General features: G+C 32.8%; 3 protein-coding genes across 3 annotated transcripts; 1 reads left to right on the top strand and 2 right to left on the bottom strand.

Moving 5' to 3' along the window:
- Positions 1 to 3,367: 3,367 nt before the first annotated feature.
- LOC126713075 (stearoyl-[acyl-carrier-protein] 9-desaturase 6, chloroplastic) lies at positions 3,368 to 5,588 on the bottom strand. Its single transcript, XM_050412727.1, has 2 exons — positions 4,929 to 5,588; positions 3,368 to 4,178 (listed from the first exon to the last, which is right to left on the bottom strand). The coding sequence occupies exons 1-2, from the start codon at positions 5,529 to 5,531 to the stop codon at positions 3,612 to 3,614; spliced, it is 1,170 nt and encodes a 389-aa protein (XP_050268684.1). The 5' UTR covers positions 5,532 to 5,588; the 3' UTR covers positions 3,368 to 3,611.
- A 2,811-nt stretch (positions 5,589 to 8,399) lies between these two features.
- LOC126696773 (uncharacterized) lies at positions 8,400 to 9,177 on the top strand. Its single transcript, XM_050393486.1, has 2 exons — positions 8,400 to 8,484; positions 8,636 to 9,177. The coding sequence occupies exons 1-2, from the start codon at positions 8,400 to 8,402 to the stop codon at positions 9,175 to 9,177; spliced, it is 627 nt and encodes a 208-aa protein (XP_050249443.1).
- Positions 9,178 to 12,438: 3,261 nt separating this feature from the next.
- LOC126713074 (protein TRACHEARY ELEMENT DIFFERENTIATION-RELATED 7A-like) lies at positions 12,439 to 25,037 on the bottom strand. Its single transcript, XM_050412726.1, has 2 exons — positions 24,443 to 25,037; positions 12,439 to 12,611 (listed from the first exon to the last, which is right to left on the bottom strand). The coding sequence occupies exon 1, from the start codon at positions 24,975 to 24,977 to the stop codon at positions 24,447 to 24,449; it is 531 nt and encodes a 176-aa protein (XP_050268683.1). The 5' UTR covers positions 24,978 to 25,037; the 3' UTR covers positions 12,439 to 12,611; positions 24,443 to 24,446.
- Between the last annotated feature and the right edge of the window lie 64 nt (positions 25,038 to 25,101).

Raw genomic sequence — 25,101 nt, 5'->3', positions numbered from 1 at the left:
ATGTCCATTGTTGATGACTTTCCAATAATCTTCTTCAAGCTTGAACTTGATGAGAAAGTAGTCTAGGCCGAGGTCAATACATTGGAGTTCTCCCTAGGGCATCCATATGGCTCTGATTTTAAAGTCAAGATATTTGAAACCTAGGGATTTCCCAAAAGCTTTGACTATCAAAGTAGATAGCCACGAGGCTCGAATGCATTTCTTTCCTTCGCTAGAGAGAAGAATCACCGCGTAGGGATCTTCAGGGTCTTCATCTAAATCGGAGCCCGCGTCATTGTCATTTAGATGCATCTTCTGGAGCATGGTTTTCCCAATTCGGGGACAAGTGGGTAAGAGAGTCTCTATACGATTTGATGGGCTACTGTGGGCAAAAGTCAACAGAGGTGGATTTTTGCTTTTTGGTGTTGCGAACTAGGTGGTCCATTTCTTCCGATGAACGTGTAGAGGGAGCATTCTCAGCCATTCCTGAGTTGTTTTTTGTAGGTTAAAACTTTATCGAGAGTTTACTCTTTAGTTACTCTTTAGGTACTACTACAAAAATGTTAAGTGTGCCAAGTCTTGTAGACCTTAGATTAAACTTGTCAAACCCCAATCTGGGATGTACCGGCATGCTAATACCAAGTTTATGCCTAATATTAATACGAACAAATTGCAAGGAGTATAATTGTAACACCCTATAATTTTATTACTTATTTCTTTCTTATACGTAAATTAAAAATGAGGCCCACAATTAAATGGATTTAATTAATTTGGGCCTAAAATATTTAAATCAGATAATTATTATGGTATAGAGGCCCAAGTGAGATGGCAGATGGCATATATAAATATATATATATATATATATATATGGGCCTTGATAAGGTTTTAAACCCTATCCTTTTACCTCTTAAGTTCCTTTTGTTTCAGTCGCAGAACACGATTGAGTTTTTCTTTTCTTCTCAGCGGCTATGCGTGGAAGCTGCAAGTGTGATTTTCTTCTGCTCTAAATTTAGTGTGTGTTTGGGTTAGGATGAAAAATGAAAATTATTTCACTATTCAGCTTATTTTTACTACTATTCATAGGCTCCAGTGCACTTTTTGACACTATTCATAGTCTCATTGTACTATTTCAACTAACTTTTACTTTTATCTATAGTACTTTCAGTAATAATTTTTCAATTTCAGCAAAATAAATGGTATCCAAACACACATTTAGAAAGTTTGAATATTCAATGGCTAGCAATTGTCTCACGCATACAGGAAAGACAGTTTGTGCATAAAATTATTTTAGTACCTATAGGTGTCAGCCCAATAACCTAATCTATCATTATATTAATGGAAAATGACTCCTATAATTGTTATCATACTTAGACTAGGCAAGTACATATAGGCATGTGTCATGGAATGGGTCCAAAAGGCGTTGGTCTCATGAATCTCCACCTATCCTTATATTAATGGAAAACATGTCCTATAATTGTTATGGGTTGTGTTAATGGGCAATAATCATGACCCTTTTAGCTACTAGCAAGTTAAGATGACTTCTTAAAACAAGAAATTTTCAACAAAGAAAAAATATATAGATATTTCTTATACCCTTTCCAATGACATCAAAATAATGCCTTCATTTTTTTTCGATATTAGCAAAGAAAAACGTCCACTAACTAGGAATGAAATTGGGCAGTAGAGAGAAAGGAAATTTGAGCATAGCCAAGCCCACTGGCAAAGCTAAAGTGTATTTCAAAGAATCTAAACATCTCCATAGGTTTTAATATTGATAGATTAAACTATTTAAGTGTGAAAACAGATTTTCAAGTGGGAAATTCGTGTATTGATGAACCTATTTTTGGTGTTGTTAGGTTCTAATTTTACTGATTTATTATGACTCAAGGGTGGTTGATTTCATTTTTGCAACTAAGAGATAAGTGGTGTTTACTAATTTTGTGGGGTTTTCAAAAACAGTTTTGATTATCAAACTATCCTTATATCAAAGAAATATGTTGATAATCTATAAATATATTGATTTCCTATAAATGTTTGATGTGCACATTGTATGAAAACGTTGATTATTTGTTATAAGAAAAACTTGTGAGATAACCTAAACTTATTTAAATTTGTATGTGTGGTATTTGTGAGTTTTATGACTAGATTATTTGCTGTGAGCATCTTGAATTTATTTTGAATCCTAAGGTAAGTTGTGATTAAAGGCTCAGTGTTGTATTAGTCCTTAGCAAGGGACAATCATACTGTAGCTAGTCTTTAGCAAAAGATGGTCCTAGAAAAGGAGAACAGTGCACAATTAGTAGCTCCTTAATAAGGGAGTATACCATTTAGGATTCGAAAAGGAACTCCTTAACAAGGGAGTGCATATTTAGGTTCCAAAACAGCCACCCTTAAGAAAATGGATGAAAATGAGGTTTTAATCCTAAAAAGGGACTGTCAATAGGGTGTAAACGTTGACCATGAGAAAAGTTTAGGAAATTGTTTATATGATGGTGTTGGTATGTTATGATGGCTCACAATATAATGATATTTTCATATGAAATATTTGATGTTAAGATACAGATAGTTTTGCAAGTTATAACTTTGTTGTATGGAATATTTATTTACAAAGGTTTGTTCCTACATCTCAATGTTAGTGAATTCCACTTATTGAATTATCTCATCCCTTTTTATTCCTCCTTATAGATACATTAGTGAGATCATTGGAGTAGAAATTCTTGGAAGACAACAGTTGCAAATTATATTATGGAACTGATGATTTTATTATTATTTTTATGGTATTAAATGTTATATTGGAGAATTATTTTGAGGATATTTTATCTTTGGTGGGATTAAAGCTCTGACAATTGTGATGAAATTTTAGATTGCTAGTTGTATTTATTTAATATTTTTATAGATTATTTTAATTAAATAAACTTTTATTATTTATGATTTTGGGGCGTCACAATAATATTTTTTTTCCTTTCTTTCTTTTCCTATCTTTCTTTCTTTTCCTATCTCTTGCTTTAATTTATGTTGTTGCATTAATCTACTTTTATCAATCTTAACTAAAATAAGAGGTTAACAAATTATAATTCATTGCTTTTCTAATTCTTGTTTGGAAATTTCTATAACATTTGTGAAATTAGATTGAAAATTTTGTTGAATCTACGTTGTTTGGTTGGTGAGAAACTGCAAGAAAGTGAAAAAAAATTGTCTAAATTTTTTTAGATGATTGGTTGGTGAGAAAATTGAGGAAAGTAAAACTTTTTGTTTAGTTATTATATGATTTTTTTTTATTAAAAATATAATTTTGCTTGGTTATTTTAAAATGACACTTGTGGAAATCCATTCTAAATTGTTTAATATTGCAAAGTTACATTTTTGGAACATCATGTAATGTATCAAGTGAACCAAACAAGATAATGTTATATTGCTTTAACGTGATTACATGAATGTTTCATTCCGTTACAATAATCTAACATCAGAATTTAATATAGCATCAAGCGATCCAAACACTTCTTTGGATTAATGTCACATTTATAACATTAGCAAAACTCAAATAAGAACCGGAGATAACTTATCACTTAAGATTTGCCATAAAATCTTAAGTGCGAAAATGTTATGACATAACAACACTCATTGATTCATATTTACAAAAGGAGCTCCTTATTGAAAATCCAGCTAAACTTAACCTTGTGTTTTTCCATCTTCCTTGCACGCTCATCCGCTCTCTCCTGCAGCTTCCTAATCCTAGGCGCTAACCCACACACAAAATCCTGCGCACGTCTCCCATCACCGTTCAGCCCTTCCAACTTCTCCAATCCCCAACGTCCGATCAAAAACTCCAATATGTCGGCATAATCATCAGCCGTATAAACCCCCAAACGCTGGGCCACACCAGAGAAGTGCTCAAACAGGCGTGGGTCCCGCCCATCGTACATCAAGTGCGCAGGCATCGTGATCTTCTTTTTCATCATATCAGCGATTGCCAGCATGGCACCGGTGGGGTCCACTTCCAAGAGCTTTTCGACGATCTTGACGTACGCGTTCTCGTGGCGTTTCTCGTCGGATGCAATCGTGCCGCATATGCGTGCTAGTACTGGATCGCCGCTCTCCTTAGCTAACCTTGCTGTGTTCCCGTGCGACACGAATGTTGCTCTCTCTTGGAATGACGTGTACACGTACCCCAAGTACGGGTTGTTTTCCGTCCCAGGATCCTATAAATTAAAAAATCAAGTACTAATAATCAAAATATAAAATTTTAATTTTTGAAGAAATTATAAATTTTCCCATCTCAAATTACTGCTAAACTGAACGTTAAATGGGAAGAAAATTGAACGTGGTTACAAAATTACCTGAAATTTGGATTTCTATATAAAAATATCCATATCACTAAATTGAACACTAATGGGTGTTTGGTATGGTTGATCAAGTAATTTTTGTATTTTTTAAAAATATATGGATAAAAAAAATGTGTGATAAAATGCGTAAAAATACACCTAAAATTGTTTACTTACGTTTAAATATTGAATTGTTTAAAATTCTTTACCAAACACCCTAAATGAGAAGAAAATCAGATAAAATTACGAAATTTCCCTCATTATTGCAATGAAAAGACACAATTCCCATCTTATCTAATTCTTTTCTTAAAAAATCTATATAATTTGATTCTCAATTTAATAAAAATCAGATCTTTTTACGAAATTTACCTTGGATAATATATATATATTTTGTGGAACAAAAAAATAAAACTACAACATTCATTTAAATTAAATCAATTGTAATGAACAACCATAATTCCCATATATAAATTTTTTTTTTAAAGATTAGGAAATATTGATACAATTTGAGAAAATTTGGGTCAAAATTTAGTATGAAAAATTGAAAATGTATAATTTTTTTTTTTTGATTAAAAAAAAAATTAAAGCACAAGAAGGTTGTTCCAGTAGTGAGCAGAAATCACTGACCATTCCAGCTCCAATCAAGTACTGCACCGTCTTCTCAATCATCAACATATCAACCCGACCCGACAAATACAAATAGGTCTTCAGCAAATCCCCATGCCTATTCTCCTCCGCAGTCCAAGCCCGAGTCCACACAGCCCACGGGTCAGGGCTAGCCCCACTCTCATCCCTAACCCCATCAAGCGTATTGATCATGGTCTGATACGTGGGCAGTGCCTCCTCGGTGATCATATCACCAACCAGCACCACAAAATACTCATCAGGAAGCTCAGCCGTCCGATCTCGTAGGGCCCGCACCTGGTCCTTAAACTCCTCGAACGGCAGCGCGGGGTCCGGCACAAAGTTCTGGGGTTGCCAGCATTGCTCCACGGGCTTTAACAATGGTAGCACCGACTTTGTGGCCCAATTTTCCAGTGACTTGAACACTTCTGCCTTTTCAGGGGGCATTGTGTGGGCCCTTCTTTGGGGTGGTGATGTTGTTGCACTGACCGCCGTGATCGGTGGTGGTGACCGCCGCAATCTGACGGCGGTTGTAGGTTGTTTCAAGAGTGGGACCCATGTAAGATTTTGGGTGCTGAACATGTGGATTGACTGTGAGGATTGCATTTGTATTTGTTTTATTTTTACTTTGCTATGCTATTGTGGAAGTGTCACACTTTGGAATGAGCCTACTTGGTTTATTTATGGTATTGGAGACTAATAATTTGGCCTCTTTTTTCTCTCTTAATTACTGTAATGCCATTCTGTAGAGATTTGGTTATTAAAAATGTTTAGGATGATTTTACAGTGGACTCAATTTTTCAAATTAATCTTTTCCAAAACAGCTGCGTTTTTAGAATAATTTTGGTAGCCGTTGAATTGCGAAATCTTCATCTTGATTAATTATTGTATGTTTTTTTTTTTTTAATTCAGAAACAAAAAATAAGAATTTTGATTTTTAACGAGTCAGTACCTCGTTAGTAAAAGGAAAAAATAAATAAAAAGGTAGTAATAGAGTATAAAAGGGTAGAAAGGGTATTTTGGGTAGTTGAAATATGGAAGCACAAAAGTAGCGGGATTTGGAAGGTGAAAACAGTGGGTGCAGCGGTTTTGAGAGGTTGGAGGAAAGAACTGTGGGTGTCTCTGTATTCTGTATCACGGTGTCATCAACATCTGTGTGATTTGGTGGTTGTGTAAGTCATAACTTCGAATTGCTAATTTGCTAGTACTTGACAGCGCATTTATTTGGTAACAACTTCTTTTTTTTTTTTTTTTTTGAGAAACTATTTGGTAACAACTAAGAATACTCACAATAGTTGTGCTAAAATTGCTAAAAAAAAAAACTATTTTAGCATTCAACGTACCAAAAAACCACGCTCCATTGATGGTAGTAAAGTTAAAGTTTGGCGAAAATTACATTTTTGTTTCTGTATTTTCAAGCGATTCTTACTTTGATTCATAGATTTTATTTTTATCACTCTTAGTCCCTATTTAAAAAAGCGCCATTCATTTTTGTCATTTTTGTCAATGCCCTAACGGCAAAGTCCTAGGTGACAAACAAAACTATTAAAATAATAATAAATTTTTTTATTTTGGCATTAAAAAATGTCACGTTAACATCTAGATTAAAAAAAATTAATTTATTAATTTTAACTAAATAAAAAATTAAAAACAAAAATAAAAACAAAAAATTACATGAATTGAGATCAAAGTGTGTTTTGAATAAGAACAATAAGAACACAAACCCAGATCTAACACACAAACACACTCTCTTTCGCTTCTGGGTCTTTCTCTTTCATTTATACTCCACACCACCACCCTATCATAACTTCCTTAAGTTAACCTCAAAATCAAAACCTTCCATTTTCTTTATAAAAAAAAAAAAAAAGAAGAAGAACACATCAACCAAAAAAGCCCCCAACTTAAAAAAGCTCTCTCTCTCTCTCTCTCTCTCTCTCTCTCTCATTATTTTGGAGTAACATATAGAGAAATGAATAAAATAATTTAATTACAATATTACTATTAGATTCATATTTTAAAATAAATGGCTAAATATATAAGGGTGTTTTTGAAGTTTTAGTGAAAATTTCGTTAAACTTAAGGTCCGTTTGGATACAACTTATTTTACTGAAAACTGAAAATACTGTAACAAAATAAATTTTAAATGTGTAAATAGTACCGTGGGACTCATTTTTAATATTTTTTTCTGAATAAAGTGGATGTAGGTCCCGTGAACAATGCATGAACAGTATATAAACAGTTCGTGAACACTGCTACTACAGTGCGTGAACAGTGATAATTGTCCCATAAAGCAAAACGCGTGAAAAAAAAAAAAAAAAAAAAAAAAAAAAAAAAAAGCAAAAAACACAAAACACAAAACGCAAACGCAGAATAATCTGAATCCAAACGCCACCATAATTTCATTCTCTCTAATTCCTCCTAATTTTTGGGGAATGATAAAATTGAGGTTTTTAGGAAATAGAGAAGAGTGAGAATTTCCACATACCCATTTCATTCCCTCCTATTTAAACTCACATGTGAATGATAGTAAAAAAAAACTTACATGTGAATGGTTTTTCCGTTTCCACCATTAAAACTCTCAAATAAGGGAAATAAATTAATATTCTAAAACTATTCTTTTCATCCCCAAATGAGGGCTAAGTGCACATGTTAAATTTTAATAAAAAATGTTCAATCATAAGCTATAATGCACACTTTTCTAATAAATAAAATACACATGTTAATGATATATTGGTTTACATGCATAAATTCATTCTAATTAAAAATTAATATTCTAAAACTATTCTTTTCATCCCAAATGAGGGCTAAGTGCACATGTTAAATTTTAATAAAAAATGTTCAATTATAAGCTATAATGCACACTTTTCTAATAAATAAAATACACATGTTAATGATATATTGGTTTACATGCATAAATTCATTCTAATTAAAAATTAATATTCTAAAACTATTCTTTTCATCCCAAATGAGGGCTAAGTGCACATGTTAAATTTTAATAAAAAATGTTCAATTTTTTTTTTTGAGAAAAAAAAAAAAAATACACATGTTAATGATATATTATAAGCTATAATGCACATTTTTCTAATAAATAAAATACACATGTTAATGATATATTGGTTTACATGCATAAATTCATTCTAATTAAATGCATCTTAATCACGTCCTTTAGAGCATTTATTAACAAAATATTCATTTATGGTGATCTTCAATGCTACACTACATTTTTCGTTCATAAATTTCTATTTTACCTTCTCTCTTCTTCTTCTCTTCTCTTCTTCTTCTTCTTCTTCTTCTTCTTCTTCTTCTTTTTTAATAAAAATTTGAAACAAAGGAAAGCAATGTGCTCTAACAAATTTTTAACAAATAAACTTTTAATTAAAAAAAAAAATGTATCCAAACAAATACTTGGGTATTACTTTTCGGCGTTCCCAATTTCGTATTCCAAAATTATCTTTGCTTTGAAGAAGAGTGTACATGAAAGTTACGTTATTAACACGAATAAATACCATCGAATCACATCGACTACTTCCAACGTTCGTCAATGTACACACTGGTTGCGGTTAGTTACAGTTTTTTTTTTTTTCCCTCTAAAACCAATGGAATCATCAATGCAATCATTGATAAAAGGTTTAACGGTCATGGAGGGATGAGGAAATCTGCGAACCAGATTTTTTAGTGGTGTATCCAATACTTAGATGAATATTGGCCAGCTTGTACTCTACCTGTGAAGAAGTCTAGTGCAGCAAAGAAAAACTGGGTGCCTCCTACGGGTTTAAACTATAAGGAAAATGTAGATGGTGCTGTGTTTTCTGCCCAAAAAACAGCTGGAGTAGGAGTTGTAATCAGAGACAATGAATGTCATTTTATTGCTGGACTTAGCAAGAAGCTTAATCTTCCTTTAGGGGCGATTGAAACTGAGGCTACGACAGTTGAAGTTGGAATTACATTTGCTGGGGAGATTGGGATTCGGGATTTTGTTTTGGAAGGTGACTCTCTTATTATGATACAAGCTTTGTCTGATTCTGCCCTAGCACCATCTTCGGTGGCTTCTCTGGTTTATGGTATTGCAGTGGCTGCTTATGATTTTAGGAGTGTGAAATTCTCCCATGTCTGTCGCAATGGAAATATTCTTGCTCATTTGTTAGCTAAACATGCTTTAGGCATTGTTGATTATTGTGATTGGAATGAAAAAAGTTCTTGTTTTATTGAACAAGCTCTTCTCCATGATGTATCCATGGCTTTTACTAATTAATGAAGTTTCAGTTTGTTATAAAAAAAAAATATATGTGCCATCGGTTGTGGCTAGTGACATTTTTTTTTTCCCTCTAAAATCCAATGAGATAAATGTAATCATTGGTAAAAGGTTTGAAAACTAATCACTCCATGAATCACCCCCTTCTTACATGAGAGAGAGAGAGAGAGATCCTAAGTGTTACCAAGTCCTAACATATCCCCTTATATGTGCATTTATTGAATTAATACTTTCAAAATACTACTATTATATTACAAGTTCTATATGTTCTTAACACTTATGTCAAATTTCATCTAATCGAATTTCTAATTGCTATTTGATCCATAAATTTATATTTTAAGCATAGCTTTAAAATACGAAAATTTGAAATTTAAACATTTTATAGATGAGATAATTATTAATCTCATTTTGAAATTTTACAACATGAAGAATATAAAAAGAAATATAATTCAACTGTGAATTTATTGAAATTCACATCTAATAAAAAAGTATTGTGTAGTTTAATATTATTTAAGAGTAATACTACAGCCACAAACTATTTTACAATATTTTTACAAAATGTTGACGTGGCTAACCTCTTATTGGTTTTCATCAAAACCTACCATTAATATCACTTTTTCATTTACCAATAATCACTTACCGCATTAGCGGTTTGTAAAAAAATTTATAAAATAGTTTGTATCTCTAGTATTATTTATTATTTAAAGTTACAGTAAATATAACTAGCTAGAACTCAAACTATATATTTGGAAAGCAGCAATATATATATATTAGGGAAGAGAATAGCAACAAAATTAATAACAAGCCAGTGTCCTTGAATCAAACATATCATTACGCTGTTTTAAAATGTCTTGCTATTTAGGGTCTGTTTGGATAGAACTTATTTTGCTGAAACTGAAAACTAAAAACATTGTAGCAAAATAATTTTTAAATGTGTAAATAGTACCGTGGGGCCCATTTTTAATGAAAAAATGATAAAAAATGAAATTTGTGGGTTCGTGAACAGTGCATCCATGCACTGTTCATAGAAAACTGGTCAAATGTTGCGGCTACTGTTCATATACAGTACATGAATAGTAGCCGCTTGTGAGGGGAAAACGCGTGAAAAAAAAAAAAAAAAAAAAAAAAAAAAAAAAAAAGAGAAAACGCAGAAACGGAAACGCAACGCAGCAGATGTTGGAACCAAACACACACTTAATATGGAAAAAAGGCTTCTTAAACATCTCCAGTGTCCTTGAAAATTGTTCAAGTAGGTAGGTTAACCCAAATTTGGGTTGCCTAATCTTTGTTCGGTGCAACAAAGATGACAATTTTTGTACTTTAAAAATTATTCTTACTTGCACGCTAGAAAATTTTCACATATTTTGGACACGAATTATTATTAGAGCTGATACATATCATATTAACTAACTGCATTAAAGTTTCGCACAAAAGTTTCATTAGTCGTTGAGCTTCTTCTTTCTTTTTCGTTTTTTTTAATGATTGTTTATTTTAAGTCAAAATATTAGCAACCAAATACAGGAGATGAAGTCATTCCGAATGTTTTTCATTTCCACCAAAACATAGTGTTGAAACATATTGACTCCACCTAAGACATGCTTCTCTAAATCAAAATAAAGCAGAAATAGAGATATGTATTATTAATACCGAAATGATACATATCTGTGTGATGATTACCAAGAAACATACCAACCAAGCATAATTTAAGCAAGAGGAAGGTTCCCGTGGATGAGACTTGCTCTCTGTGTGATGATTACCAAGAAACAAATATGCATGCTCTATGGCTGTGTGAACAAGTTCAATCTGTGAGGAAATCAGAACATAGATTCTGTTTGCTCTACCAGAAACAGTATCGATCATTCATGGATATTCTCTTTGAAACGGTTCTGGACAGAGGTTCGGTTTTTCATGTAGCTTGGTTCTCCACTATTGCTTGGGTTTTATGGCAGAGAAGGAACAGGCTCAGAGAGAAACAGCCAGCTTGGCCTCTCCACGAGGTCAGTAGACGAGCAAAGGATTCAGTGATGGAGTTTTTTGACATTCACAAGAAGAGTCCTCTCGTGTAGTCTTTTACAAGGCCAATTTTGATGCTGCCTTCTTTGAGAATGATGGGGTTGCTAGTATTGGAATTGCTGTTCGTGACTGTAATGCTAATTCTATTGCAGCTTTAAGTAAAAGGATTAGGATGCCTCATTCTGTGGAGCTTGCAAAGGCTTTGGCGTGCAGCCGTGCTGTTTCTTTTGCCCAAGAATTAAGCGTTTTTTTAGGTGGTGTTTGAAGGTGACAGTCTACGGGTCATTCAGGCCATCAATAGCCAGGGAGCAAATCTGAGATGTTTGGTCATATTATAGAGGAAATTCACTGCCTACGGTTTATATAGCTCTAGTTTTAATCATGCAAAGAGGAAGGGTAATAAGCTTGCCCACGCAGTTCTATTTGTAGACACCACTATTTGGGTAGAAGATTTACCTAGTAATTTGGATGATGTTTTTCAATTTGATTTAGTATATCAATAAACTTTCTTATCTTTCTCTCAAAAAAAAAAAAATTTGAAATTATTTATTTGTTTGGGTGCAAAATTAGCTCATAATTATTATACCTCTAGATTGTATCTAACAATTATTGCATGTATCTAATTCTTGGAAAATTATTGAATATTCTGAGAATACCATAAATACATAATCTCTTCTCTCACATGAATTGTGGGTTCCACCATAAATTTAATTAGTGAGACTCACAGTTGTTTGAGAGTGAGGAGTATGCATTTATGGTACTCCGAGAGTACTACCCAATAATTTCCCCTAATTCTTATATGTAATGTAACATAAAAATTTGATAGAAGTAGAACTTTATTATTCTTTATTTTATGCTTTTTTAATTCAAAAAACAATATGTAATCAAATAAAATAGTGGGGGGAAAAATCATAAATAGTTGCATAAATAGTCTATTAAGATCCTTCAAAACGTTCTACTAAAAGCAATTAGAGGCTTAGAGCAGTGTTCAATAATAATAAAAAAACAAACAAAAAAAGGCAAGTAGCTAGTGAAATAACAGGCTCGTTTTTAATTAATACCCTTGCATTTGAAGATATCACACGACTTATAACTATAGCTCACCATAAATAAAAGGGAAAGTTGAACTAGAAATAAAAATGCCCTTCCTTCTTCAATTTTAGTCAGTATCATACTCCTTTAAATGTTACTCTACCATTATTATTAAATTCGAGTCAACCAAATACAATAGAAAGATACAAGACACTGTTCAGTGCAAAGTTTTATTTATTCAATTGTTGCTGCGCTGGAATTAATGCAAGCCTGCAACTTGTATAATTCAAAGCAAAGAGAACGAATAAAATGAACGACAACATATATATCACATAATTTACAAGTCGTGCAATTTCGTTGAGAGTCATATTCGGACATGAGCATATAAGGTCCTTAGGATGGTGCAATTGACTTGTGGTCAAGGCTTTTGTCAAATTGTTGCTGATCAAAGCTAGAAGAAGATGATCCGCTCTCTTTGTTTGTCGATCCAGATTCGCCTTGGGCAGACTTAGCATGCAAACCTGCATGACCAAACTTCTCATTTTTGGCAATCTTTTCATCAATATGCACATCATCCTCAATTGACAATATCACAGACTGTGTTCCACGGGGACCCGGTATGATAGCCTCCCTAACCTTCTTATGTTCATCTACGTGAATAATTTCGACTTCTTGAACTGCCTTCTTCTTCTTCTTGTTGAGGAAACAAAAGAGAGCAGCCGCAAGGAATGCCAAGAAGAGAAGACTTCCAAATGAGATGAACACAATGACTATTACTGTGGGATGGTTGTCTGATGGTGGCGATGGTGGTGGTGGCGGGCGAACATGAGGAGGCGGTGGAGCTCTTGGGTGAAATGGGGGTGGTGGTGGAGGGAAACGTGGGACATTGAAGTCATTGGTTTGAGGAGAGGCCATTTTAGTGTCAATAGATAGCTTGAGTTGATAGATTGAGTTGTTGCTAAATGGGTAGGAATTGAGCTCCTATTTGTAGTGTGAATGTTTGGATTAATTTTCTAGTTGGAATTCGTAGCAAGTTTTTAGTGACTTGAACCCCATTCTAAGAATTGGTATGGTTTGTTTGCATTGGAAAACACTTCTTTCCCACTAGTTTTTGTTGGAAATTCGTGTATTGATGAACACAATTAACTAGTGTGTTCACAATTAACAAGTGTATTGATGAACCCCTATCATGCTGAAGATGTCAGTTGGGGGACTGTTCACAAGAACTGAGAATTTCACAGTGGAGAGTGTTGACGTAAGCTGAAGTCAATCTCAAGTGTCACAACAGCACACAAAAAATAAAAATAAAAAAATAAAAATAAAAATAATAGTGCATCCAGAATGCAATCCAAATCAGCATTCATGTATCACAAGTTCCACTTTGCCATTCTTCTCAATAGAACCATATTACTGGCTACCATTGTGATCTTATTTCCAAAAATTATTTTTAAAAAAATGAAGAAAAAGGCTAATTTATGAAAGAAATATTGTTCCAAACTTTCAAAGGTAAGAAAAGTTAGTTTCACACAGTAGTGAAGTAATTTGTGTAAGTGTAAAATTTTACAAAAACTTCTTTTCATTCTTATTCTGTTTTGATATAGATATAATAGAAATTTATTAATAATTACAAATAACTGTACATTGGTGGTGGAATCTCCTCCAACCACATATAATCCCCACCAAATTTAAAGGAAATGACAAAGATTTCTCATCCATACTAATATATTCCAAAAAAAAAAAAAAAAAAAACAAAAGGATTGCACCATTTTATGATACTACTATTAAGAAGTGTTTTTCAAATTCATTGGAAAACCTCTTGAAGATTTCATCTCAATTAACGAGTGTCTAATGCTTCGTTTGGGAGTTTATAAAGGATTGAAATAAAATAAAATTAGTAAATTATAAAGAAATAGAATGAAATGAAATTTTTTAAAATTATAAAATGAAATTAAGTAATATTATTATTGTTTGGATGTTTTAAAATAAGAGAATTGAAAGAAATGAAAGGTAAATATCATTATTTTGGAGTAACATAGAGAGAAATGAATGAAATAATTTTATTACAATATTACTATTAGATTCATATTTTAAAATAAATAGCTAAATATATAGGGGTGTTTTTGAAGTTTCAGTGAAAATTTCGTTAAACTTAATTTCATTATCTCTAATTCCTCCTAATTTGGGGGAATGATAAAATTGAGATTTTTAGTGAATAGAGAGAAGTGAGAATTTCCTCATACCTATTTCATTCCCAGCTATTTAAACTTACATGTAATGACAATAAAAAATTAAAAAAAATTAAAAAAATAAAAACTTACATGTGAATGGTTTTTCTATTTCCTCCATTAAAACTCTCAAATAAGGGAAATGAATAAATATTTTAAAACTATTTTTTCCATCCCCCAAATGAGGGCTAAGTGCACATGTTAAATTTTAATAAAAAAATGTTCAATTATAAGCTATAACGCACACTTTTCTAGAAAATAAAATACACATGTTAATGATGTATTGGCTTATATACCTAAATTCATTATAATTAAATGCATCTTAATCACGACCTTTAGAGCATTTATTTACAAAATATTCATTTTTGGTGATCTTCAATGCTACACTATATTTTTCATTCATAAATTTCTATTTTACCTTCTCTCTTCTTCTTCCTCTTTTTTTTTTTTTTTTTTTTTCAATAAAATTTTGAAACAAAGGAAAGCAATATTGTTAGGTTCTAAGACTTTAAGAACTAATGTATTAGAACTTCAATTTGTATATGTTGGCAAACCATGATCGAAACATTTAGTCTAAGTTTAGACTTGCTCAAAGTTTGGTTTAATGTAAGGTTGGAATCAAGTAATTGCAGGAAATTACTGTTCAATTTCTACAAGGCTCGAGCGATCGAAGAATAGACTCGATCGATCAAGAATCATGGATCATAAATTTTCTACAGAATTTCTAAACGCAGCCTAAGCCCATATAACGTGTAAAGTTAAGTGTTTCACTCCTTGTATAAAAGGAAAAACCCTAAATACGTTTAAAAAGTATTTGTTGAGTCTTTTGTGAGATTTGAGAGGTTTGTACCTTTAAACACACACATAGAGCTATTAAGATCAAGATCAAGATTCACATCAAGAACTTGATAGTTGTTTTAGTTTCTGCATAAAGAACATTCAAGAAGATCTAAAACCTTTGAGTGGAGTCTCGAAGTCACAAGTAGGAGAACTTGTGGTTGCTGCAGATCAAGGAAAGAAGTAGTCTGTGAACTCGGACCTGTCACGTAGTCGTGGTAGTAAGTTTTCTACACAAGATAGCAATAGGATGTCAGTGGTCTAAGTGTTATTGTATAAATTTCAATTCTTTCATAGTGGATCTGTTTTTATCTTGAGGATAACTAGATTAAATCCTCCCCAGGTTTTTTACCGATTTGGTTTTCTTAGGTCATCAGATCTTTGTGTTTCTTACTTTCCGCTTTATATTTGTTTTGCTCACAATAGTTTAACCTAGTATTGAATAACAAACTTGTTAATTAACTTGACTTAATATTAGGTTAAACATATTGTGTTAAGGCATCTAAAACCTAACTGAGGACTTTAAACCCAAAGTAACTACCATTACCTAAAAGCAAGAATGTGGACTTCATCCTTGTTGATAAGCTTGTAGGATCTCTACAATCCTATGAGTTAGACCTACCCAAAACTAACAAATCCAAATCAATGGCTCTTAAGTCAGTTGATGATGTTGATGATAATGGATTTGATGATGAACTCTCTTCTACAGAAATTGCATATCTTGCCAAAAACTTTAGAAACTTTCTCAAGAATAACAATAGAAGGGCAAGAGGTAGAAACAATGCTAAACCTAAAAACTTTAAGAAAAATGAACCAACTAAAATCAATAAGACTGAAAAATCAAAAGAAAAAGTTGGTCAATCTTCTAGTAATTCTCTAGGACAACAATGTTTTGGTTGTTAAGGGTATGGTCAGGTGAAATTAGAATGTCCAACATTCTTGAAATCAAAGGGTAAAGCTATGGTTGTAACCCTTAGTGGCGGTGAAGTTTCTGATCATTAGTCTGGAAGTGATGAAGATGGAAACTTTTTTGCTTTCACAGCTACTGCTGTAGTTAATGAAAGTGATCTGGTTGAAGAGAACCCTTTTGATGGGGAACTCTCTGAGAGTGCTGACTTGCAAGAAGCTTATAACAAGTTATGCAAGGTTGTTGCAAAGGATGCAATGAGTGTGAATTTAAGGCTAAAGAAGATTGCCACTCTTGAACAAGAAAAGAAAAACTTGTTGCTGAATTTGCTTGATGCTAATGAACTACTAAATAAGGTGAAGGTTGAAAATATTATGCTGCTTGATAGAATTAAGAATCTAGAACTAGAGTTGTTTATTGGTAGAGAACAATCAAATAGGTCTACTAGTTCTAAACTTGATCACATGTTGAGTATTCAGAAGTTTCCCTTAGACAAATTAGGTTTAGGTTTTGTTGATAGCATCACTGTGTCTAAAACTCATTCCACAAACTTTGTTCCTTCTTCTAAACCATCTAAGATAGCAATTGTTAAGCCAAAAGAAGAAGTTCCTGCTTCTAGGAAGATTATGGTAGATCTTAAAGGGCCTAAGCCTAAGAGTCCTAACTTCCCTGAGGATAAAAAGCATGATAAACCATTGTGGGTTTGTCATTTTTGTAGAAAAGCTGGGCATACTCGCCTAAACTGTTTCAAGTTGCAAGCTGCTAAGTGAGCAACTAAGCAAAAAGTATCTGTGCCTCAAGCACAAGATCCTATGTTACTTATTGGTGAATTGGTAAAGGCTTTGAACCTTTATATCAATACTAGAGTTTCTCATCATTCTAATCTGAATAATAACTCCAAAACCAATGTTACATCTAAGAGGTTATAGATGCAAAAAGCTCAATCTAATTGAGTATTTCTGACATGGTCCTTGTGGTTCATCTCAAAATCCTTTGTGACCATTTTCTTGATTTTTTGTTTTGTTTTGTTTTGTTTTGTTTTATTGTTTTTTTTTTTTTTTTTTTTTTTTTTTTTTTTTGTTTCTAGGATTTGTATTGCATTACATTCATGCATTTCATATTAGGTTGTTTTTGTTTTTTTTTAAAAAAAAAAAAATTAAATGGAAAGAGGAATGTGGAAGGATGTATTTTGTATTACATATCATGGATGTGTAGTTAAGTTGGTCATATTATCTTGCATAACATGCCTGTGTACCTTGGTTAGCTTGGATGAGTTTATTTTTCTGCACTTTGCTAGTTCTAGCTATGTAGTGCATGTTGTGTGTGAGTTGTTTATAGTTTTTGATCACGTGATCTTGATTTTGAAGTTATATGCTTTTAATTGTAAGGACTAAAAAATTTTAAGAGAAATGCATAAATAACCATCTCACCATTATTTACTAGCCGATCATGAACACCTTAGTGCATATCATAAGATTTTGTGCTCGAGAAAGTGTAGCACATGCACAAAAAGAAAATAAGGTGTAGCCTTAAAAAAACAAAAAACAAAACAAAGAAAGAAATAAAAAAAATGTATGTATACAATAAGGCTAATAATAATAATAAATATTTAAAAAAAAAAAAAAAGATTGCAAGCTTTTTTTTTTAAGGAGATGTGGGAGTTATATGATGTAACTCTTTAGGTGATAGTTACTTTCAAATTTATGTGATGAATAATGTAGAAATTGTGATTGATTACTATCTACATATTACTTCACATGTATTTCATGCTGTTTATAGATGAGATAATTATTGATCTCATTTTGAAATTTAAAACATGAAGAATATAAAAAGAAATATAATTCAACAGTGAATTTATTGAAATTCGCATCTAATAAAAAATTATTGAGTAGTTTAATATTATTTAAGAGTAATGTTACAAGCACAAACTATTTTACAATATTTTTATAAAATGTTAACATGACCAACCTCTTATTGGTTTTCATATAAGCCTACCATTAATATCACTTTTTTATTTACCAATAATCATTCACTTCATCAGCAGTTTGTAAATTTTTTTATTAAATAGTTTATATCTCTAATATTATTCATTATTTAAAGTTACAGTAAATATAACTAGCTAGAACTCAAATTATATATATGGAAAGCAACAATATATATATATATATATATATATATTAGGGAAGAGGAAAGCAACAAAATTAACAACAAGCCAGTGTTCTTGAATCAAACATATCATTACGCTGTTTTAAAAGGTCTTGCTATTTAATATGAAAAAAAAAAATCTTGTTAAACATCTCCAGTGTCCTTGAAAATTGTTCAAGTAGGTAGGTTAATCCAAATTTGGGTTGCCTAATCTTTGTTCGGTGCAACAAAGATGACAATTTTTGCACTTAAAAAATTATTCTTACTTGCAAGCTAGAAAAATTTCACGTATTTTGGACACGAATTATTATTAGAGCTGATACATATCATATTAACCAACTGCATTAAAGTTTCGCACAAAAGTTACATTACTAGTTGAGCTTCTTCTTCTTTTTCGTTTTTTTTAATGATTGTTTATTTTAAGTCAAAATATTAGCAACCAAATACAGGAGATGAAGTCATTCCGAATGTTTTTCATTTCCACCAAAACATAGTGTAGAAACATATTGACTCCATGATGCAGCGTAGGCAACTGATATAGCGTAGGCGTGTAGAAGCAGAATCTGTAACACACAATTACTACAACTCTTCCACGAAACCTAAGTTCTACAAGAACACTAGGCTAGCAGGCAAAATAATAAAGAAAACCTCTCTAACAAGCTTTTATTAATCAACGCCTAACAATAACAATCAACCCTTCTATGAAGAGTATTTATAGGTGTAGAATTTCTCCTACTCCTTTTAGGAAAAGATATTATAAAACCTACTTCTACTTGAGAAAGGAAAAACAATTTAACTAGGGAAAGGAAAACAATTCAAATCCTAATTCAACTAGGAAAAGCAAATAAATCCTAATTCCACTAGGAAAGAAAAAAACAACATAAAATATTAAAATATTTTATTCTTCCTTAACCAATCTGCATCATTCTCTCGGGGTTGGGGAAAACTCGTCCTCGAGTTTTGTGGCAATCTTCCACGATCAATTGGAACCCCGAATAATCCTCTCCATCCTATTCTTCTGTGCAAGACAAGACAAGTCAATATGCTACTTATCAATCTTTTCTCACTCATAATAAATCTTGATGTACGAATTTTTGTTCTTGACTTCTTTTGCCACGGCGGGATATATGAAGCAAGTACTAAAAAAGAATCCATGCACACATCCAAAAACTTCATATTTCTTCCTCCACAAAGATTACTTAAAATCACTCGTTCACGCCTCTTGTAGACATCTATCAATTCTTGTTCAATAAAATCCTCCCAGAAGGGATCAATAACTTTTTGTTTTTGAATGTCAAAAGTCCCATCAACGATGTGAGTTATGGGCTCACCTCGTATGTAAATGACTTTATTTTTATCAAGCTCAACCTTTTCTCCTTGACTAAAATCTTCAGGATAGTCATCATAAATTAGTGGAGAATCCCAATTTACTATACAAACTCTTTCAATGTATTCATTCTCCTTTTTGATATCGTAGTCCTCCTCCTTGACATCAAAATACTCCTCCTCCTCCACATAACATGGATTTGGATGACAGTTTTGAGGTTGGTTTTCAACGGCTAAGGCGGCGAGCTGCTTTGAAAGCGCATCAAACCACTCCTCTGTTCGTTGAAAGAACGCCTCTAATTGTGCATCGTGTGCAATCTCATCGCATTCATACACGTCATCTATGGCAACAAGTCTTCCCCCACATGCTCCTCTTTGTGCCATGGTAGGAACCTAGCCTTGCTCTGATACCAACTGATGCAGCGTAGGCGTGTAGAAGCAGAATCTGTAACACACAATTACTACAACTCTTCCACGAAACCTAAGTTCTACAAGAACACTAAGCTAGCAGGCAAAATAATAGAGAAAACCTCTCTAACAAGCTTTTCTTAATCAACACCTAACAATAACAATCAACCCCTCTATGAAGAGTATTTATAGGTATAGAATTTCTCCTATTCCTTTTAGGAAAAGATATTATAAAACCTACTTCTACTTGAGAAAGGAAAAATAATTTAACTAGGAAAAGGAAAACAATTCAAATCCTAATTCAACTAGGAAAAGCAAATAAATCCTAATTCCACTAGGAAAGAAAAAAACAACATAAAATATTAAAATATTTTATTCTTCCTTAACCAATCTACATCACTCCACCTAAGACATGCTTCTCTAAATCAAAATAAAGCAGAAATAGAGATACGTATTATTAATACCGAAATGATACATATCTGTGTGATGATTACCAAGAAACATACCAACCAAGCATAATTTAAGCAAGAGGGAAGGTTCCCATGGATGAGACTTGCTCTCTATATGATGATTACCAAGAAACAATTATGCATGCTCTGTGGCTGTGTGAACAAGCTCAATCGGTGAGGAAGTCAGAACATAGCTTCTGTTTGCTCTACCAGAAACAGTATCGATCATTCATGGATATTCTCTTTGAAACGGTTCTGGATAGAGGTTTGGTTTTTCATGTAACTTGGTTCTCCACCAGGGCCGACTGAAGCTATAGGCGATTAAGGCAACCGCCTAAGGCCCCAACTTCTAAGAGGGCCCCCAAATAGTAATATAATATATTATATAATATTAATTTCTCATTTTTTTTTTAAATGGCCCCGTTTCTCACTCTGAACCTAACATGAAGGCAAAAAAAAAAAAAAGGAGCCCGTGAAGATTGAAGGCTAATCCCAACTCCCATCAAAAAAAAAAAAAAAGAAGAGGCCTGTGAACTGACGTGAAGGCTAATCCCAATAGCCGTTTCTTACACTGAACTGACATTAAAGCTAATCCCAATTCCCATCATCTGAAAAAAAAAATAAAAAAAAGGGTCGTTTCTCACACTGAAGTGACACTATTCCCATCCCCAAATCTTTTGCTTGCAGAAGAAAAGATTGCAAAAGGCAGAAATCTTTAGCTTATAGGCAAAACCGCATAAAGAAGAAACAGATAAGAAAAGGCAGAAAAAAGAAAGAAGAAAAAAAAAAAAAAAAACTCTCACTCTCTGACTCTCTCTCCATCTTGATTCTAAAAAAAAAACAATGTTTTTAGTTAACTTACTCATCAATCGGTGTTAGCAATAGACTTGGTGTGTTCACAGAGCTTCATTTCAGGTTCTTTTCTGCTTTCTCTTCCTTTGCCTCTTTCGTCTACTACAGCTGCTGGGTGTCTAAGTTTTTTTTTTTTTTTTGAAGAGGAGCTACTGGGTTTTACTCTTTCTTTTTGGCTTTAGATCTTCTTCAGCTGATGGGTGTCTGAGTTTTTTTTTTTTTTTTTGAAGAGGAGCGGTTGGGTTTTTGCTCTTTCTTTTTGGCTTTAGATCTTCTTCAGCTGATGGGTGTCTGAGTTTTTTTTTTTGGAAGAGGAGCTACTGGGTTTTTACTCTTTCTTTTTGGCTACAGTTTTCTCTAGGAGCCTAGCTGTCTATGGAATGGTCTAGATGACCCCCTAAAGATGTAAAGTATTGTTTTGCTTTAGCTTTTGGCTTTACACGTTTTGTTTTATTCTTCTTTTTGGCTTTACACCTTTTTTTTTTCTTTTTTTTCTTTTTTTTTTTAAGAAATCAGATTTAGTGGGATGGAACCATGAGGGATAGTGGGCTCTAGGCTTGTCTTAGTTTTAGTGTGGAGCAAGTTGGGTCTTATACATTTTGCTAGTGGGTTGGTCTTAGTAGATTCAATCTTTTGCTAAAAAAAAGGTTTAATGCTACACAAAAAAAAAAAAAAAAAAAGAGTATTGATAAGTGATAACAAAATTATAAATTAAGAATAATTTACTTTGTATTAATATTAATTTTTTTTTTTTTTTTTTGTGCAGGTTTAAATTGTAAAGTGATCATATTAAGTAGAGCTGCAATTGTGCTTTTGATAAACCAGGTTCTATTGTTTTATACATTAAATTTATATTATTCTAGTTAATTTTTTTTTTTTTTTTATTATAGATTGTGTTTCGTTTATTCATAAATATTTTTTAATTACAAATGTCTACTAAAAAATATCCATCTGGATATGAAAAACTAAAAAAAAAAAAAGACAAAGAGAAGAATTAATTGAATCTCAAAAAGGAGCTATGGACAAATTTATTACTAGTAAAAAACAAAATTTTGTAGAAAATTTGAGTGAAGGTTTCATAAATAAACAAGAAATTCATCAAAAAGAGTTGGAAGATAATGAAAATATACAACAAAATGATAATAACGAATGTAGTCATGATAATGTTCAAACATTATTAAATTTAATTTAATTTAATTAGTAATTTTGCCTCTCAAAAAGCAAGAAAAATAAATTTTAATTGAAAAAATATATGAATTTATAATTAAATTAAATAAAAGGCCCCATTTAAAGTATTCGCCTAGGGCCCCCAAATTCATGGAGCCGGCCCTGTTCTCCACTATTGCTTGGGTTTTATGGCAGAGAAGGAACAGGCTCAGAGAGAAACAACCAGCTTGGCCTCTCCACGAGGTCAGTAGACGAGCAAAGGATTCAGTGATGGAGTTTTTTGACATTCACAAGAAGAGTCCTCTCGTGTAGTCTTTTACAAGGCCAATTTTGATGCTGCCTTCTTTGAGAATGATGGGGTTGCTAGTATTGGAATTGTTGTTCGTGACTGTAATGCTAATTCTATTGCAGCTTTAAGTAAAAGGATTAGGATGCCTCATTCTGTGGAGCTTGCAAAGGCTTTGGCGTGCAGCCGTGCTGTTTCTTTTGCCCAAGAATTAAGCTTTTTTTTTAGGTAGTGTTTGAAGGTGACAGTCTACGGGTCATTCAGGCCATCAATAGCCAGGGAGCAGATCTGAGATGTTTGGTCATATTATAGAGGAAATTCATTGCCTACGGTTTATATCGCCCTAGTTTTAATCATGTAAAGAGGAAGGGTAATAAGCTTGCCCATGCCCTTGTTAGATGAGCAGTTCTATTTGTAAACGTCACTGTTTGGGTAGAAGATCTACCTAGTAATTTGGATAATGTTTTTCAATTTGATTTAGTACATCAATAAACTTTCTTATCTTTCCCTCAAAAAAAAAAAATTTTGAAATTATTTATTTGTTTGGGTGCAACATTAGCTCATAATTATTATACCTCTAGATTGTATCTGACAATTAATGCCTGTATCTAATTCTTGGAAAATTATTGAATACTCCGGAAATACTATAAATGCGTAGTCCCTCCTCTCACATGAATTATGGGTTCCACTATTAATTTAATTAATAGGTCCCACAATTATGTGAGAGGGAGAAGTATACATTTATAGTACTCCAAGAGTACTACCCAATAATTACCCCTAATTCTTATTGTATTTGACAATTAATGCCTGTATCTAATTCTTGGAAAATTATTGAATATTCCGGAAATACCATAAATGCGTAGTCCCTCCTCTCACATGAATTGTGGGTTCCACCATAAATTTAATTAGTGGGATCCACAATTATGTGAGAGGGAGAAATATGCATTTATGGTACTCTAAGAGTACTACCCAATAATTACCCCTAATTCTTATATGTAATGTAACATAAAAATTTGATAGAAGTAGAACTTTATTATTTATTATTTTATGCTTTTTTTAATTCAAAAAACAATATGTAATCAAATAAAATAGTGAGGAAAAAATCATAAATAGTTGCATAAATAGTCTATTAAGATCCTTCAAAACGTTCTACTAAAAGCGATTAGAGGCTTAGAGCAGTATTCGATATAAAAAAAACAAACAAACAAAAAAAAAAAAAAAAGACAACTAGTGAAATAACAGGCTCGATTTTAATTAATACCCTTGCATTTGAAGACATCACACGACTTATAACTATAGCTCACCATAAATAAAAGGGAAAGTTGAACTAGAAATAAAAATGCCTTTCCTTCTTCAATTTTAGTCAGTATCATACTCCTTTAAATGTTACTCTTACCATTATTATTAAATTCGAGTCAATCAAATACAATAGAAAGATACAAGACACTGTTCAGTGCAAAGTTTTATTTATTCAATTGTTGCTGTGCTGGAATGCAAGCCTGCAACTTGTATAATTCAAAGCAAAGAGAACGAATAAAATGAACGACAACATATATATCACATAATTTACAAGTAGTGCAATTTCGTTGAGAGTCATATTCGGACACGAGCATATAAGGTCCTTAGGATGGTGTAATTGACTTGTGGTCAAGGCTTTTGTCAAATTGTTGCTGATCAAAGCTAGAAGAAGATGATCCTCTCTCTTTGTTTGTCGATCCAGATTCGCCTTGGGCAGACTTAGCATGCAAACCTGCATGACCAAACTTCTCATTTTTGGCAATCCTTTCATCAATATGCACATCATCGTCAATTGACAATATCACAGACTGTGTTCCACGGGGACCCGGTATGATAGCCTCCCTAACCTTCTTATGTTCATCTACGTGAATAATTTCGACTTCTTGAACTGCCTTCTTCTTCTTCTTGTTTAGGAAACAAAAGAGAGCAGCCGCAAGGAATGCCAAGAAGAGAAGACTTCCAAATGAGATGAACACAATGACTATTACTGTGGGATGGTTGTCTGATGGTGGCGATGGTGGTGGTGGTGGTGGTGGCGGGCGAACGTGAGGAGGCGGTGGAGCTCTTGGGTGAAATGGGGGTGGTGGTGGAGGGAAACGTGGGGCATTGAACTCATTGGTTTGAGGAGAGGCCATTTTAGTGTCAATAGATAGCTTAAGGAGTTGATAGATTGAGTTGTTGCTAAATGGGTAGGAATTGAGCTCCTATTTGTAGTGTGAGTGTTTGGATTAATTTTCTAGTTGGAATTCGTAGCAAGTT

The sequence above is a fragment of the Quercus robur genome, chromosome 2, assembly GCF_932294415.1.
Source record: "Quercus robur chromosome 2, dhQueRobu3.1, whole genome shotgun sequence".
Taxonomy (NCBI): Eukaryota; Viridiplantae; Streptophyta; class Magnoliopsida; order Fagales; family Fagaceae; genus Quercus; species Quercus robur.
This window is presented reverse-complemented; position numbering and strand designations above follow the sequence as displayed.